Source organism: Ursus maritimus, unplaced genomic scaffold (assembly GCF_017311325.1).
Source record: "Ursus maritimus isolate PB19 unplaced genomic scaffold, ASM1731132v1 scaffold_15, whole genome shotgun sequence".
Classification (NCBI taxonomy): domain Eukaryota; kingdom Metazoa; phylum Chordata; class Mammalia; order Carnivora; family Ursidae; genus Ursus; species Ursus maritimus.
Genome location: NW_024423897.1, coordinates 36245199 through 36261925, shown reverse-complemented (window position 1 = coordinate 36261925; position 16727 = coordinate 36245199). Strand labels below are relative to the sequence as shown.

The window sequence follows — 16727 nt, the reverse complement described above, 5'->3', positions numbered from 1 at the left end:
TTCCTCCTTTCATGACCTACTTTTTGTGCGTTTCCATAATCACTGCCTAATTTACCTAATTTATTTTATGTATTCTTTATTGTCTGCCTTTCCCTTCTAGAAAATAAGCTTTTCAAGAGCAGGCATTTTTATCTCTTTCTTAGTGAATGCATTTTCAGCACCTATAATAGTCCATTCCTAGCACATCATAGATGTTCAGTAAATACTTGCCAATACCCATTCATTAGCTCACAGTTTCTGTGAATCAGAAGTCCAGGCGTGGCTTAGGTAGGTCCTCTGCTTGGGTCTCACAAGGCTGAAATCAAGGCATCAGCTGCAATTGCAATCTCATCCGAGGCCAATTCCGAGATTGGTTCCAAGACTGGCTTCCAAGATGGATTACTGGCAGGATTCAGATCCATGCAGTTGTAGGATGGAGACCTTCAGCCGTGAGAGGCTGCCTGTTGTTCCCTGCCACTTGACCCTCTCCACAACTGGACAGTTTGATTTTTCATGGCTAGAAGGAAAGCATCTCTCTGGCTTTAAATCTCTCCCTAAGTTCTGGGTCCTTTTTAAAAGCGTTCTCCTGATTAGGTCAGGCCCAAGGGTAGGCTTCATTTTGATTAACTCGAAATCAACTGATAAAAGACTTTAATTACATCTGCAAAATCTCTTTACCTTTGCTATATAAGGTGACCTACTCATGGGAATGGCTTTCCCATCACAGTCACAAGCCCTACCCACACACAAGGAGAGGAGATTATACAAGATATATATGCCAGGGGGGTGGGAACCTTTGAAACTTTCTGAGAATTCTGCCTACTACAATATTTCAAATGATCTTAGGAACACGGCAAGCCTTACCTTTTATGAATGCTCTTTCCATTGACTTAAAATCAAGCCTGTATAATTACAGAAAGAGTGCACCTATCAGCTTATTTCATTTTTGCACATCTTTTTTTCAAGATAGATTATTTAGTTGCTTTGTTAAGGGAAATAATGATGTATTGCGCCTGCATAACATTCATAAGAGCAGTTCAGTGGAAATCGTAATGAAGTTCAACAACTCCTGTGAAAGAAATGGAAGCTAGGCCCTCCGGGACCCTGCAGTGGTTATCTGTTAGTGTTAGTCTCCCTCCTACTCCTAGTCCTGCTGGCAATCCCTGAAGTAACTGAGAGGCAAGAGGGGACAAAGAAAACACAAAGTCCTGAAGGAACCCACCAGCTGGATCATAAAAAAAAATCAAAGGATGCCTTACTGTCGAAGAGCGTTTTTAAGAATCTCAGGGTAGCTCTGTGCCTGGCTTACAACAGACGTACAACTCCATTAACTTTGATAAACTGACTGAATGAATGAACTTGCAGATTCCACTGACCTCTAAGACTCTTTCCTGCTTTGCAGCATAATAGATTTTATGTAGTCTCCTATCAAAGTGATTATTATTTAAATTTTTATTGAATTTGTCAAGTAGCAGAAACTTACTCTCCCAAGTGTCTAACTAAATTTGTTCATAGTTGTAAGGATCGTGGGTAATAGAGAATAGCTTGGTATCTATGGATCTAGGCATTTGGGCACTTGCTTCTCAAAGCGGAAGCCAGGACCAGTGACATTAGAATCACCTAAGATTTGCCATACGTGCAGAACCTTACACCATTCCAAAACCATCTACTTCATCAAGCTCATGAGGGAAGCTGGTCTCCTCTTCAAGCAGGGCCATGGAGCTGGTTAGGTGCTTAGGTGTGACCTGTGAGTCCCAGGGTTTGAGCTGCTTTGTCCGGCCCCAGGGGGTATTGGATTCCCATGCACTAACTTCTCCCACTGCCAGATGCACAGCACACTGCAAATGGAGCTGACTTGCAGTGCAGTCTTCTAGAGTGAGAGAGAGATTGCCCAAAAACCCGATATGCGGTGATTAGCGCACTCTCTTCCCCAGCGTGCATCCACCATGGAAAGTCACGTTACTGTCAACAGGTGAAGTATGGAGCTCAGAGCGGTGTTGGCCCGTTGAAAGATTTCAATGGTTAGACCCCCATGACTTTGGGCAACATTTCCCCCTGTCTCCACCCCCCACAGGGATGCCTCCTGGAAGCTCTATATTTGTGAGTCAGAGCCCAGGTTGTCAGAGTGGTGATAAGGATAGACAGATGGGGCCTTGCACTGTGCCTCCCTTTTCCTGCTTAAAATGTAGCCCCACCACCTTTATTAGCATATTCTTTCCTAAATATGTTGATACCATTGATTAGCGTACAATTTTCTTTAACATTAGAATTTTGAACCTTACTTACTCTGTTTTTTAACTTAGCATACTCTTCAGTGAATACCATTCATTGTATATTATGTTTACTGATTCAATCCTCAGAAAGTGGCCTTATTCCAAAGTACCTGGAAGGATCCTTCGTTGCCTGGCCACCTACTGTGTACCCATTTTAAATCTTTTATCTTTGATTGACATTCTTTTTGTGCGACAGTTTTTCTTTAGGCTATTTGCTGACCCTGAGAAGGATCCACCTCAACTTGACTACACGCAGATGCTGCTTTACTTTGCTTGTGATCCAGATGCTGTGGAAGGCGTCTACAGGGCCCTCAGTGTGGCCATCGGGACTCATGTCTTCCACCCAATCGAAACAACTCCTGTTATTACAGAAAAGGTAATTGTGTTCCAGAAATGGACTAGCATTGGGGTCTCCAGGGGGATGCCGGAAGATCCTAAACTTCTAACAACAGAATCCGTTTGTTTCAGCTCTGTTTTTCGGGGTACCTAACACAGCACTTTACACATAGTAGGTATTCAATAAAGCTTTACTCAATTCGATTAAGAACTAGAGACCCACTATCCAAAAAAATACCTTTGTAGTAAAATCAAAATTTGCTCCAAGTTTCTTGGTGGAATCCAAGTTTGTTCTGTAAAGGACAGCCTTCATTTGACATGAAGTGCCGATCCTTATAAATGAAAAAGAAATGGGTATCAATCCAATCTATCTGTCATCCTGTGTGGAAATTGTACGTAAAACAAGTTCAAGCGTCAGATCCCACATATATGTGACACTTGATAGTGTTTCAGGCCAAAGCCCAGCCACCTGAAATCCACAGGTCCCTTGTATCTCCGGCATCCAAAGACAAAGAAGCTTCATAGCTAATAAAACCTCACATTCCCTTTCAGATTTCTAAAGGATTGGCATTCCCTAGCTTTTTGGGGGATGGAAAAGCCCCAGAACAGAGGGCTAACTACCCATGTACTTACTAGGTACCCATTTGCATGACTCTTAGCATTCCCCTGACTTTTTGGGGACAGAGCTGTGGTCCTTGTAATGGAACGCTTTTTCCTTTTATGGACACGGAGGAGAGACAGGTACTGCCCAATCCAAACTCTGCAGATGTCCGAGCCACACTTGTTTGCCTTTCATACATGTCTGTCAAAACAGAGTATGCTGGGTTCCCTTAAAAAAAAAAAAGTAGGGGAAGTTTCTGTGACAGCTTTCACATATGCGAAGAAATAGACCCTCTTAGATCTAAATCTTGGCCCTGAGCAACTGCACGAGAGATGTCCTTCCCCTCCCATCAGGGCCAGAGTGAGGTCAGGCAGGTGCCCAGTAAGCTGACCACTCAGGGCTTTTTGACCCTTCAACACTCACACAGTGACAGAAAGTACAGCAAGAAGTGTTTGTTTCACTCCAGAATTCTGTCTTAAACAGTGGAAGGCCAGTTTCAGTTTTCCCAAGTAAATAAGGCGTTAAGATTTGAACTGCCTTTGTTGGGACTGAATTTGCCACTTCCCCACTGATGTTCCTGTGTCCCCCTATACGTTGGGCCTCCCCGAGCTAACTCGCATGGATCATGGCCTGCCAGGAGGTCTCAGTCAAATGTCTGTCCTCCAGAACAGCTTTCCTGACCTCAGATGATGTCAGGCACCCCCTGCCATATGTTTCTAGTACATTCTGTGCTTCTTTCAAGGTACTCCTCATAGTAACTACTTCTTCAGATCAGCTTCTTTTCTAGACTTTAAGCACCCTGAGGTCAGGGAGGAGCCATCTGTTTTGTTCTGAACCTGCCATAACCTTGAACCCAAATTACTGGCACAAAGCTCAGCAAAAATTTCATTGAGTCAGTTAATTAATTAATTAACTTTGTAAATCATGCCATCTGCATAGCCCTGTGATCCACAAGGAATACAGAAGATGCCAGATTTGCTCCCCTGAAGGGACTCTGTCTAATTGCCCCATCCGTGCAGAAAAGAATGGGCGAATAATGTCCCAAACATGGACGGAACACAGTATAAAGGACAGATTAACACAGGGCCTTAGTGATCAAAAGCAGTGTTTATGCCTTCTTCTTTCCCACTTCCCTATCATCGTTTTTGCTATTGCTTCCATCTGGAATACCTTCATCTCATCCTGAAGGGTCCAAGGCCTTCCCGGTATCCAAGACCTTTTTCAACCACCAGATGATTCATGAAGACTCCCCCCCTCAAGAGCAACACTGAGCGCTGTCAACTGAGCCCCCTTATATTCAGACCCTCCCCGGCAGGGCTGAGTACCACTGCATGCATACATGCATTTATTCAACAAATATTTATCCAGCTTTCCTGCGAACTGGAAACCACCCTTGACCTGGGGATAAAATAAGTAACATATAGACTACATCATATCATAAAAAATGCTAGAGAAAAAAAAGATTATAGGGAAAAATACAGGAGTTGGGGCGGGTCGCAATGCTGGGAACAACAGCAAGGTAATTGCAATTCTAAGTAAAGACAGCAGTGGATGCCAAAGCCCTAATTCTAAAGACCACCCATTGTAGTTGGAGAGGAGTGAGCTGGAGGAGAGTAGTAAGAACAAAAAGTGAGGGGAGAGGGCCCTGAGGGCCACTGTAAGGACCTTGGCTTTGACTCTCACAAGAGACGAGATGAGAAGTTACTGGAACAGAGCCATCTGACTTAAAATGTATGGCGATCTCTCTGGCTGCAGTGTTGAGAGCAGACTGTAGTGGGGCAAAGGAGGGAAGTAAGAAGAGTTGTAATTCAGGCAGCGGTTTGTCTGTCTGTTGAATCCTACTGCTAAATTATTTCTACGTTGAGTTCGGGACACCATGTTAGCTGCCACATAGCAAGTGTTCAATTAGTGTTTGCAAACACAGCGGAAAAGAAGGGAAGAAGAGAGAGGGGAGAGGAATGGAATCCTGTTTCCAAGGTAGGTAGGAGGAGAGCAGACATTCCCAGCGGAGGCAATAGTGGATCCAGGAGGCTGCAACGAGCTGGAAAGTCCAGGAAAAAATGAAGCATGTGCTAGAATTGTTGCTATAGCAACAGACAGCTACCTGGGTGAGTAGCAGCCAGGCCAGCAAGCACAGGAAGGCTCTGCATCCCCTCTGTCCCTAACCCGCTCGTTCACAGAAGCTAGTGTCCCACAGGGGAAGCAAGCCCTGGAGTGCTTCTCTCCAGAGCTCTTCTGAGGTCCAAGGACACTGCACAGGAACTGCCCCATAACCACTGCACCACACAGATGGAACTAGGCTGAGGGGCAGGGGGGCAAAGAGCACGCCCGTGACGCACCACACACAGAGGCCTGTTCCTGGCTCTGGGTGAATCTTAGGAGCTTGAGCTTTTGAAATTCAGGATCCACCCCCCTCCCTCATTCTTGCTCACCCCTTATTCTTACTATACTGCCTCCAATTATGCTACTCTGTTACTGTGCCCTTTCCAGCTGTGTTCTAGTTTCCTGGGCAACCTCTTCCCAGGAAGCCAGAATGAGCCTGCTCAGAAATAACGCCTCCGACAGGTCCACATTCACTCCCAAGACATTAAATCAGATCTCTGCTTTTGCTTTCCGCATAAACAACTGGAAATCTCCCCAATAGTTCATTCTTCCTTACTCCATTTCTGTGACTCATGCTGTTATACTCAATGTGGCACAGACCTTCTGTTCAAATCCATGGCTCCTCGAGTAATTTAAAAGAAACTCAAGAGCGAAGCATTCATGAGTATGCACTAGTCCTAGTGAAGCTCTAAATAAGTTGACATTTGGGGAAATGGTTCATTCTGGCCTGCGTGGTATGGGGTTATGGTGTAGGAATTCAGTAAATTGTAAGCTTGAAACTCCCACATTTTGAAGAGCTTGTTAAAGCATCTTAGCAGAGCATTTGAGATGCTGGGGTTTGAAATAGATAAATTTTCATTCCGTCTTACTCTTTTGACCCTTTGCCCATATTAGTCCCAAGGACTGACCTTTTGTTCTGCCTCTGAGATGTGGGACTGAACTGATTGAATGATAGAAATGCATGGCCAGGCACCATTCCGGGGACACATTTGTTGGGAGATCTTGAGCCTCCGAGAGGTAACTGAGTGTGACATCGTGTTTGCTAAAGCCACAGTCTGTCCTGCTGCTCAGATGTTAACGTGACTCACACAGAGTTTTGATGCCACTAGTAATTGCTCATTCAGAAGCACTGACTTTTCTTCAAACTGGCGTCACCAGTTTTGCTCATACACCCACATTCAAAATTGTGGTCTTTCAGAGATGTCTGTTGGAGAGAGCCTCTTCTCTTGCACCCTCCACAGTCTCACCAGGACGCTGATCTGGCTCCTTTGGTTCCCATCTCAGCTTCCCCTCTCTCCCTGCCCTCTCACTGAACCGCTAAGTCTATTCTGTCTCAACCCTATGGAGAGCAAAAATGGCAAAAATGGCAAAAGCATCCTTTAATATTAATACGGATTTTTCATTAAAATTTCAAATGTTTAAATCGTAGCCTTTTGGTAACGATTCTTTTGTCCCATGATGATTCTATCAGGCCTCTGAAAAGTGAGTCCCTCTCTAATCATGGAAATAGTGCAGAGACGTGAGGCTCTTTCTCTGTTTAATTCAGGTGTCCCCTGCTCTTGGAATCTGACTAGTCATTTGCTCACCCGCAGGTTCTGTCCTTATCATCATGCCCACGCAGCGTTTATACTGCAGTCGCAATAGCAATCCATTCATCCTGCACAACTCGGCAAGATGTTTTACATCCGGACTGTGTTCATTTCATTATACTAAATGTTCTAATGCCCTGGAAAACTATGGATAGGTAGCCAGTGTGATGATCCCCGAGCTTCCCAGGTGGACACAAAGAGGCCAGTTTCACATTTCTGCACTGTAATATTTCAATCGTTTAAAATAGAGAAGAAGTTGAATGGATAGATAGATAGATGTATACTTAATTCCAAAATCTTCACCTGATAAAGCATTCTCTCGCTCTCTCTCTCTTTCTCTTAGATTAGATTAAATTTCCAATTTCCTTGTATACCAGAGGATACAGAAACCCAACCCATACAGAGCTAAGGCAAATGGAACCCATCTTCGTTACACTGCTTACGGCCCCTACAAATCTCCTAAAGGGACTGGCAACTATCAGAGGCTTAATTTGCTGCTGTACCATAATCCTTTTTATACCTGGGACTTTTGTAACTGTTTGGAAAGAATTTGCATGATTAATTCACTTGCACTTAATACTTCTACTGAAGCGAATATTTATAGACATTGGATCCCTACTTTTATTTAAAGCCTAAATTTAGCATTTTTCCCTTCTTGGGATAAAGGAGAACCAATATTTGGGTGTTTTCTGACATCTGACCCAACGACATTCTAAAAACACCCATTTTTCTATGGCAAATCATCAAATATCAATTATCTCATCATGAGACAACACACACACACATAGACACATTTATTACAGTAAATACAACAAATACAAATATGTAGAGTTTTTGGAAAGTACAAAATTAAGTGAAAAAGAAATCACCTGTTCCACTACCACCCGAAGGTAACCATCGTTAACTCTTTACTGTGTCTTTCTTTCATTCACTAACAAGCATAGATATATAAGAAAATGGGATTCTTGTGTATTTATTATTTTCTTTTGTCTTCTTTTTGCACTTATTCTATGAGTGTTTTCTCAGTTCACTAGGTAGTCTTCTAAACCACACTTTTCATGGCAGTATAGTATTCCATCACAGAAATACACAGTAATTTATGTCACCACTTCCCATTTTTGGAATTGCAGCTTTTTTGTGTTTGCTGTAACACTGAACAAACATCCATATACAAAAGTCTTTGTGCACACTAGATTTGTAATTACAGGGTCAACAGGCAGGACTATTTTTCAGGCGTTTGATAAATACGAAATTACATCAGAAACAACGTACTCTTTCCCATACTCACAGGGTCAGTGCCTGACTTCATGGCTTTTGGACACATTTCAAGAAGCAGCCATGACAATCCCACCTGACTTTCCACATTCAATTTGTTTTCTATCTTGCCTTCCAATGTTTAGTTGGGTTTAACCTCCAGTATTAAAACAAACATTTCTAAAGCTCTTAGAATCTATCAAGCTTAAGTAACTAACTTGCCATAACCTCTCAACTATAGTCAATTTCCAAAGCAAATCCTTTAAAAATTTACCTTCACGTACAGAAGTCTGACACCAGTTACACTAATTCACTCCAGTATCCATTTATGGAGGAATCCGAGGCGCCTGGCATGCGGTAAGCCGAAGCATGTATGGACGTAAGTAAGACACACCCCACACAAGGCATCTGTAATCCACAGGCAGAGTTAGTCTAGAATCTTGATGTGATATCCAGTGCAGCTAGCCCATTCTCTTCGATACTTTGTTTGGCTAGGTGGTGGGAGGCACCATCCTTTCACTGCATGAAAAGTATGTGGCAACATTGCTGTGTTCTCAACGTCTCCATTCCTGGAAAGACTTCAGTCCGACTTCATAGTCTCCTCATTTCATCACACAGACCTCCACCTTGACTGACGCGAGTCCGGTTGAGGAATATCCCGAACTCGAGGGAAACTTTGTGAGTGAGGAAAGGGAACTAAGAGAAGACGGGGAGGGAAAGGAAGAAATCCCGGAGAACGCCAACACTGAAAAGATTTCCATGGAAAGACTACTCAAAGTATTCCAAGGAGGAAAGGAAGTACAGGATGCTAACAGATTTGCCAGCCACCTGCAGATGGAGAATGCTTACACAGAGGTTGGTCAGAGTCTTTCATTAAAGGGGTGACCTGTACATAAGAAAAGTTACCCTCAAGTTTTAGCATAGTTTCATGGAAGTACTCTCAAATGTATCATGGTATAGAAATTATGGCAAATTCCTTTATTAAGTAAAATCAGTTTTTAACATCTGCGGGACTATAAAGTTAATTAACTTCATTTTTTTTTTCTTCTTGAAAGAACTTCATAAAAGTATTTCGAGACCTTGGTGCCAAGAATCTGGAGCCAGTTGAAGTTGCTGTTCTTTTAAAGCATCCTTTTATTCAAGATCTGATTTCAAATTATTCAGACTATAAAATCCCTGTGAGTATTCCCCAAAAGTGTCCTAATTCAGTTGAGCTCAGGATCGGGACATGGTGGGACATCTCCAATGTGGATTACAGAGATGGGGGGGGAAGCTGGAGTCGGCCAAACCAGGGTCAGGAGAAGTTAAGCTGGTAACAGCATCAGCTCAGACAGGCCAGCCCGTGATACCCGGAGGGCAGCAAGGTCAGCGACAGGAGAGGAGCTGGCAGTACTGTGGACGATACCGTCAGCATTATGGAACTGCCTCATCAGGCATGGGGCTACTTTGGACCTAAGACAGAAAGCTGGAGGAGATGAGATTAAAGCTGGGTGAGTGGCAGTATTAGTGTTCCGGATCATTCCAGGCATCTAATGACTGGCCTATGACTGAAGGGTATGGAGAATAGAATCCCCCTTTGCCAAAGAGAACTAAGGAGACCATGACACCCAACCAAGTGCCAGCATAGTCATTGCACTCTAATCACAGCCCACAATCTATGTGTTGTGCATATGGCGAGAGTGCACGCAAAAGACCGGGTGCCAGTTCCATCAGGGAAATACTATGTAAGATGGAGAAACTGAGGACAAAACCCAGCGAGACTGGACCAACTCAGAAGGAGGGAAGGAAGAAAAGAAGAGCTGCACTCCAGAGCTCACAGTAAGCAGCCGTTCTGTACCCCACGTTCTGAACGGTCACCGCAGTGGTGGTGCCTGGTCTCCAACAGCAAGGGCTGAGGCAGGCAGGTTGTGCGCTTGCCCCCCTTCACAGTGGGGTAAGTGTGCAGCCCCTTACACACCAGTTCAGCCCTATGAGACCTCCTTATTTGGCTCCTGCTAGGTGTTTATTGGACTACACGGGATTTGCTGAGTTTAAGATAAAACCACTTTCACTTTGATAAAATGAAGGTCATCTAAGATGTATTACTCCTGACTTCTCAGTGATAACCTTCTATGCCCAGAAATGAGACTATTCCAACTTGAATATCTACAGCCCTGAATTGGTTTGTTCTAGATTGCTGATCTTTTTACATAGAAATTGTATTACCTGTGTTGGTAATCACTGAAATTCATTCTAACAAGCTAGCGGACTCTCATCCAGTAGTGAAGTGAGATTAGAGCATTTTGGAACACAGGCTCAGGAATCAGAAAGTCACGGGACTGAATCTCAGCTGTACTAACTAGATCCCTGACTTTCACTTTCTGTTCATCCCAGCTTTCTCATCTGTTAAATGGGAGTAACAGCCGTTACTATTCAAAGGACTGTGGTGAGGATTAAATGAGATCGTGCATAGGAAGCACGTGGCATGGTTCCTGACACTTGGCAAATACTGCAGAAATGATGGCTGTTACGATTACTCTTCACTACTGAGCACTTATTACTGAGGCTGGTAATGTCAGTTTCCATGAGAGACAAAATGAGTACAAAGCTCAATTTCTGTTCTCAAATTCCCCTTCCGTTTGCAAGAGAATTTTTACATGCAAGAAAATAACCAGAGAATGATATATGGTATGCCACCCAAGCACAACATTATAGGGATTCAAAACATAGGACATTTTTTCTCCAGAAGCTGAATCTTCAAAGATGGCCAAGATTGTTGAAAGTGGAGGGACAGGAGAGGACGTGGACATGGATTTGCTGTTGGGGTGGACTGAGGACAGCATCACAGGGAAAAGGAGAGGCCTGTGCAAAAGCGTGAATGCAGGACTGCGTGGGAGGAAGGGGAGCCGGTAGGGCTTCTGAGCAGGGCCATGATGTGACATCAACGTCTTCATCCCGAAGTGTTTGTCTCTTCACCATATCATATCATTAGGTCTCTACCTTTAATAGGGCTCTTTAAAAAAAAGTTGTGTCTCTTTATATAAATAGGCTAAAATCGCTGGAAACATCATTAGTATCAAAAATGTTTGTATCAAAACTGGAGCGTTACATGTCCCTTTCCAGTTTCTTATATCACATATTTTCATTAATAAAGACCAGCCTTCTTCCCCACTTAGGAGGAGGAGGGCACAGGTCAGTGTGACCCTAGAATTCATGGGGACAGTGGACACCAGAACTAGACAAAGGGGTGGAGAAAGGAGGGTGAGGGAGGAGGGGGGAGAGTTGCCGGTTGCGGGGGGAGAGTTGCCGGTTGCGGGGATCTACCCCCCTTTTGCTTTCCTTTGGGCCGGCGTCACCCTGTATAAGGAATGTTCCAGAGCCATATGTTAGAATTTATCTTACATTAACTACCAAGAACCAGTAGGAACATAAAACGATGCCACAATTATTTCCTCCCCTAGTGGGAGGAAAACTCCTTACAAAGCCAGGCAATTTGAGAACGTCTTTACTCTGGCCAGACTAAATATGATTAACTTGCAGAGAAGATTCTCTTCAGCGCTTTCCTGAGAAAAGAAAACAGCCAATGGATGACTGCCTTCCAGAGGCAGCCCCTTGAAAAGAATACCTTGAGAAGGTATTCTGACTCCTAGGGAAAGCTGGAGTCCATGGGGCTCTTTTTCACTTATGTATTGCCCTCATTTTGGAAGGAATTTGATCAACTCGCAGTACACCCCGCTACTGACATTTTGGACGGTAGGTCCCTCCGCACAGGACTGCAGCCAGCATGGCAGGATTCTGGGCTGCCGCCTGCTCTCCCCAGGAGCACTTGGACATACTGACTACGGACACCAGCTCTGCACACTCCCCAGATCTCCTCGGTGTGCGGCGTCCCTCCAGCTGGAGCCAGCCAGCGTGGGGGGTCTGACCTCCTCCAGTCAGCCAGCCTCCGGGGACCAGCACCATCTGACGCTCCAACAGCAGAAAGACCATTAGCCTGTCTGTCACCCATCCGGTCTGTCCATTTATTCCTTCATTGCCAGAGTGCTTCTGCAGAGTCGGCTGCTTCAGCTCCCTCCCTCCTGGCCGCCACCTCTCCTCCCTGGCCCTCCATCTCGAATCCATAAGGGGTCGGAGGACTGTATAAATGGGACTCGTTCCTACAACTGCGAATCAGAGAACTGAGACAATAACCTAAAAAGCCTAAGGCCTGATATTCTAAAATGAAAGAGCTCCCCTTTCCAGTAAGAAGTTCTATTCTCATTTTCACTAAGCAAAGAAAAGAAAGAAGAAAGAAAGAAAGAAAGAAAGAAAGAAAGAAAGAAAGAAAGAAAGAAAGAAAGAAAGACAAAAAAGAAAAGAAAGATAAAAATAAAGGAAAGGAAAAAAAAATCTCTGAAGACTCAGTTTCTGTCAAAGCCATCCTGTCACCATTTCTGCTCCAGATATCCATGTGCGAGTAAATACATCGCATTTTAAAATGAACTTTAACCACAGTGATGTTATTTGAAGATCTTTCAAGATAAGTAGAGCAAAAGCTAGAATGTGGTTTTTCAGGTTAAAATGTTGTTTGCTGTTATAAACAGTGGGGAGTGAAGGTTGTTGCCTGATAGCTCTATGTTTACAAGGTTTGTGTTTGGAAGCAGCAATATTTTAAAATCTATGTTTGAGAAAACTGAGTATTCGTAATTATTTTCGTATGTTTTATTTTTGCTCCTATTGGGAGGTGGCCCGACTTTGTGGTTGAGACAGTGGGCCCAGGAGCCACACCGATTGGGTTCACACCTACAAACTCTGTGACCTGGGGCCAGTGACCTCGTGGTGCCTTGGTTTCCCCATCTGTAGAATAGGGTTACAAACTCTCATAGGGCTCTTGTGTGGAGTAGATGATTTGGTACGTATAAAGTGCTTAAAGGATCAGTGCTTGGCAGCTAGAAAGCACCCAGTAATAAATGTTAGACATTATGATTATTATTACTCTTGTTACTATTACTGGTTTGCTGGTAGTTGCATTGCCCAGGAAATATTACTGAGCCATGTGAAATTATATGTGGAGAAATAAATAAGCTGGGGCATTTCATCTCCTGAATTCAGTGTCTGCTCTTTGAAAAAAAAGAAAAAGGCTTTCATCGTTGCATGCCATGATGACAGAGTCCAAACTGGTGTCCCAGAAATCTCCACGTGACCACACTACCTCTGGGGAAAATCCAGATTTTGTGTTAGATTTTATAGTCATTCAATTAGTGTCATTTATTTAACTTCTACTTTCATAGATCTTATACAAAGAGGTCATTTCAAGTAATGTTCCCAAATTATTAAGAAAATGCTTTGGTTAAATAAATGTGGTAAGATCAATGAAGATACTGTAACTGGGTTGTTAGTGAGCAAAGTCAATTAATTTCCCATGACCAATATATTTCCAAATGTAAGTGAACACATGATTTTCTCTACCAACCTAATAAGTGTAGTCTCTTAAAATGAACACATGCTGACTACATGTAAATTATTTTTAGCAAACCTGTAAATCAAGCATATATCCTTGAAATTAAGGTTTCCATTCAATAGAACACAATAATGAATCTTTTAGTGTGAAAATCCAAATCCCACAGGATTTGGGACACAATTAATTACAAGAGGACAAAATACGAATTATTAAGGGTGACTTGAAGGAACTTTCAACCCACTGTACCTTCAGGGTATCTGACTAAAATAGTCTCCAACCTTCTCCTTTATCTCTGTAACAAAATATGGTGCCCGGTTCCGTGGTTTGTGTTTTCAGAGCACCCATGTCAAACATTTCCAGACTCTCTCGGTTTCTCTCCATTAACTGCTACTGAAAATTATGGCCTCTGACTTCAATAGCAAACTTACCCAGGGCTGACTTACACATCTGGAGCTTATGATTCTGTCCGTGCTGCCGTGTCAGGTGATTCCAGGTCAGCTCACTCCTTCACCCCCAAGTGAGCATTCAGTAGTCAGCATTAGTTATCATAAGTACACTATTCAAAGGAGACCTGTTACGAACACTATGGTGGGTAGGACCAGAAAGGTCAATGGTGAGCAGCTGTTCTTTTTCACTTAGTTCACTCAGGTTTGACCTCTGGCTGCAGGAAATCTGTATTTTCAGAGAACAAGATCTCACAAGAAAATGATTCACTGTGATTCCTGGTAGTGACTGATAATAAGCAGTGTGTGTCACTCAGCAGGGGTCAGCTCAGATAGTGAACTAACTCATGTCTTCTTGCGTAAAAGGACCTCAGTCAAATCGAAACCTTTGGAACTCAGCTCTGAAGAAAAGAAACTTACGTTCTTAAAACATTTCCCTAAATTTGTAGGGGGGTAAAAAGAAACTGTATATATATATATATAATTCTACATTTTCCACGTGTGTTTGTACCCCTTCTACATTTTGATGATGTTTTAAATTTATCTTTTCAATGTCTGTGATGTAAAACGTAAGATGCTGGTATTTTAAATGGAGGAAAACCAGATCTTCTAGTCCTAATATTTAAAAAAACGTGGAGAAATGAGACAATCTCCCCTCCAAATGATCTGCTGGTCTAAAACTCTACAAATCTGTGGACACGATTGATTTGGAATTAGAATTTTTCTTTTATACAAAATGAGTACAGTTGTTCATTCATTAATAGGGAAGTAACACTTTGGCTTGTTCATTATGTGCCAAACCCTGTGTAATTGCTTCTTACAAATGTTATTTAATCTAATAAGACAATTCTTTTCATTATTAGATTAGAGAACAAAGGCTCCAAGATCTTTGATATCGTTCCAAGGGTACAGCCAGTAAGTTGCAGGGTGACATTGCAACTAAATAGGGCACCATTTTCTTAAAGAAAAAAATAAAAACAATTTACTGTTTCATCACTCCCATATATTAGATGATCATTAATCCTAAATCTCTTATTAATATTTGTTACGTCTCTTTGTATCTCTTCCCTTAGGATATTAAAATAATTCTCCAAAGGAGTGAGCACGTATGAGGAAGTGATGGAGAGAGATCTCCTTCAAGGCTTACAGAGGAAAAGAAATGAAGACAAGAGTGTGATTTTTATAATTTGACAACGAATCTTCCAAACATCAATGTAAACAAGGTGTTGGTCATATATGTTGTCATTGTAAGTATAGAAATGACCTACCAGGTTATGAGGAGCAATGAAAAGGGGGCTTTCCTTAACTCAGAGAATATTCTATAATAAACCTTAATTACAGAGCAAAGATCCAAAGTAAGAAGGAATGCATTCTGAAGTGATTCTGAAAATAGACGGCATCAGACAATATGTTCAAAAATAAACACACACATAAGTCATGAGAAGTCCGTATGAGAAGCAGGCAAACAGTGGGCGAACATAGTGAAAATTGCCCGGAGCTCCACATCAGGGAAGTACTGATATGTACATTTTGTCATTCTCGCTCCACCTGCAGTAGAATTGCAAGCTCCATCCCACCCGCCGAAAGAAGGCTGCATCATCAGCTGCTGGTACAGCCACCTCCTATCTTCTATTCCTGATCCTTTCCTAATAGAAGGCGATGTTTCCCATATAGATGGATGTATTTGTAGAATTATATCTTTTTACTTGTATAAATTAATGGCTCAAATTCAGTGATACTTATCTCAAGAAAATGTTTTCTTTTTAAGTGAGTGATAACGTATTCTCAGTGGTGGGCCTTCTGTGAAACCCCTGCTTGGTCCCCATCCCCTCCCTGGCTGCTCCTTCTGAGGCTCTCTGGCTGCTGGATCCTCCTCTCTTTTACTCAACCTCCAAATGTTGGAGGGCCTCAGCACTCAGCCTCCTCCATCTACAGTCAATCCCTGGATGACTCATCGTTTCCATTACTTTGTTGGTATTATAGAGGCTAACACTGAAATTTCTATTCCCATCACCCCTGGAATCCAAACTTCGCTCATACTATCCATTTGATTACCATATTGATAGTTCATAGTCATCGCAGACTCAACCTGTCCAAGCCAACAGGGGGAAACTTTCATAATACAATGGGGTCATGTCACCCCTCTGCTCCAACCCTCTATCGGCATCCCATCTCATGCAGCATCCAGCTCAAGTTCTCACCTTGAGCTTACCCCTTGCTACCTCTCTGAGCTCATCTCCTGCTATTTTGCCTCTTGCCCACTCTACTTACGTGACAAATCCACCTTGTTGTACCTAAAACATACCTGCACACTTCTGTCTCAGGTCCTTTGCACGTGCTTTTTTCTCTGCCTGGAATGATTTTCTCCCAAATACTGGCATGACTTGTCCCCTCACTTCCTTTAGGTACCTGTTTGTGTGACACTTTATCAGGAAGGCCTTCCCTCAACACATAACAAAATAGAAATAACCCACAGCCCAACACAACATAATTTTTTTCCATTGTTCTTATCAACATCTGACAAACAGCATGTTTACTCTTTTGTTTGTCTGTCACTCCACTAGGTTGTAAGTTCCACGAAGTCAGAGATTCTCTTGCATTTTCTTTATTACTATGCTCCAGAACCTAAGACTAAAATCATAGCCAGCTTTAAGTTCTATTGATACATTTGTGCAAAATGTGTGGAAATACCACGTTTAGATTGATCACTAAAACAGCAAGCAATCCAAA

At 42.7% G+C, this 16727-nt stretch overlaps 1 protein-coding gene across 1 annotated transcript in view; it reads left to right on the top strand.

The window, feature by feature from the left end:
• The window catches only part of LOC103664855 (sperm flagellar protein 2), a 179746-nt gene extending 164017 nt beyond the window's left edge, over positions 1 to 15729 (top strand). The window contains 4 exon segments of the mRNA XM_040630627.1: positions 2449 to 2628; positions 8754 to 8990; positions 9191 to 9313; positions 15071 to 15729. Of these exon segments, the coding sequence (XP_040486561.1) occupies positions 2449 to 2628; positions 8754 to 8990; positions 9191 to 9313; positions 15071 to 15160 (630 nt within the window). The 3' untranslated portion in view covers positions 15161 to 15729.
• The last annotated feature ends 998 nt before the right edge of the window (positions 15730 to 16727 follow it).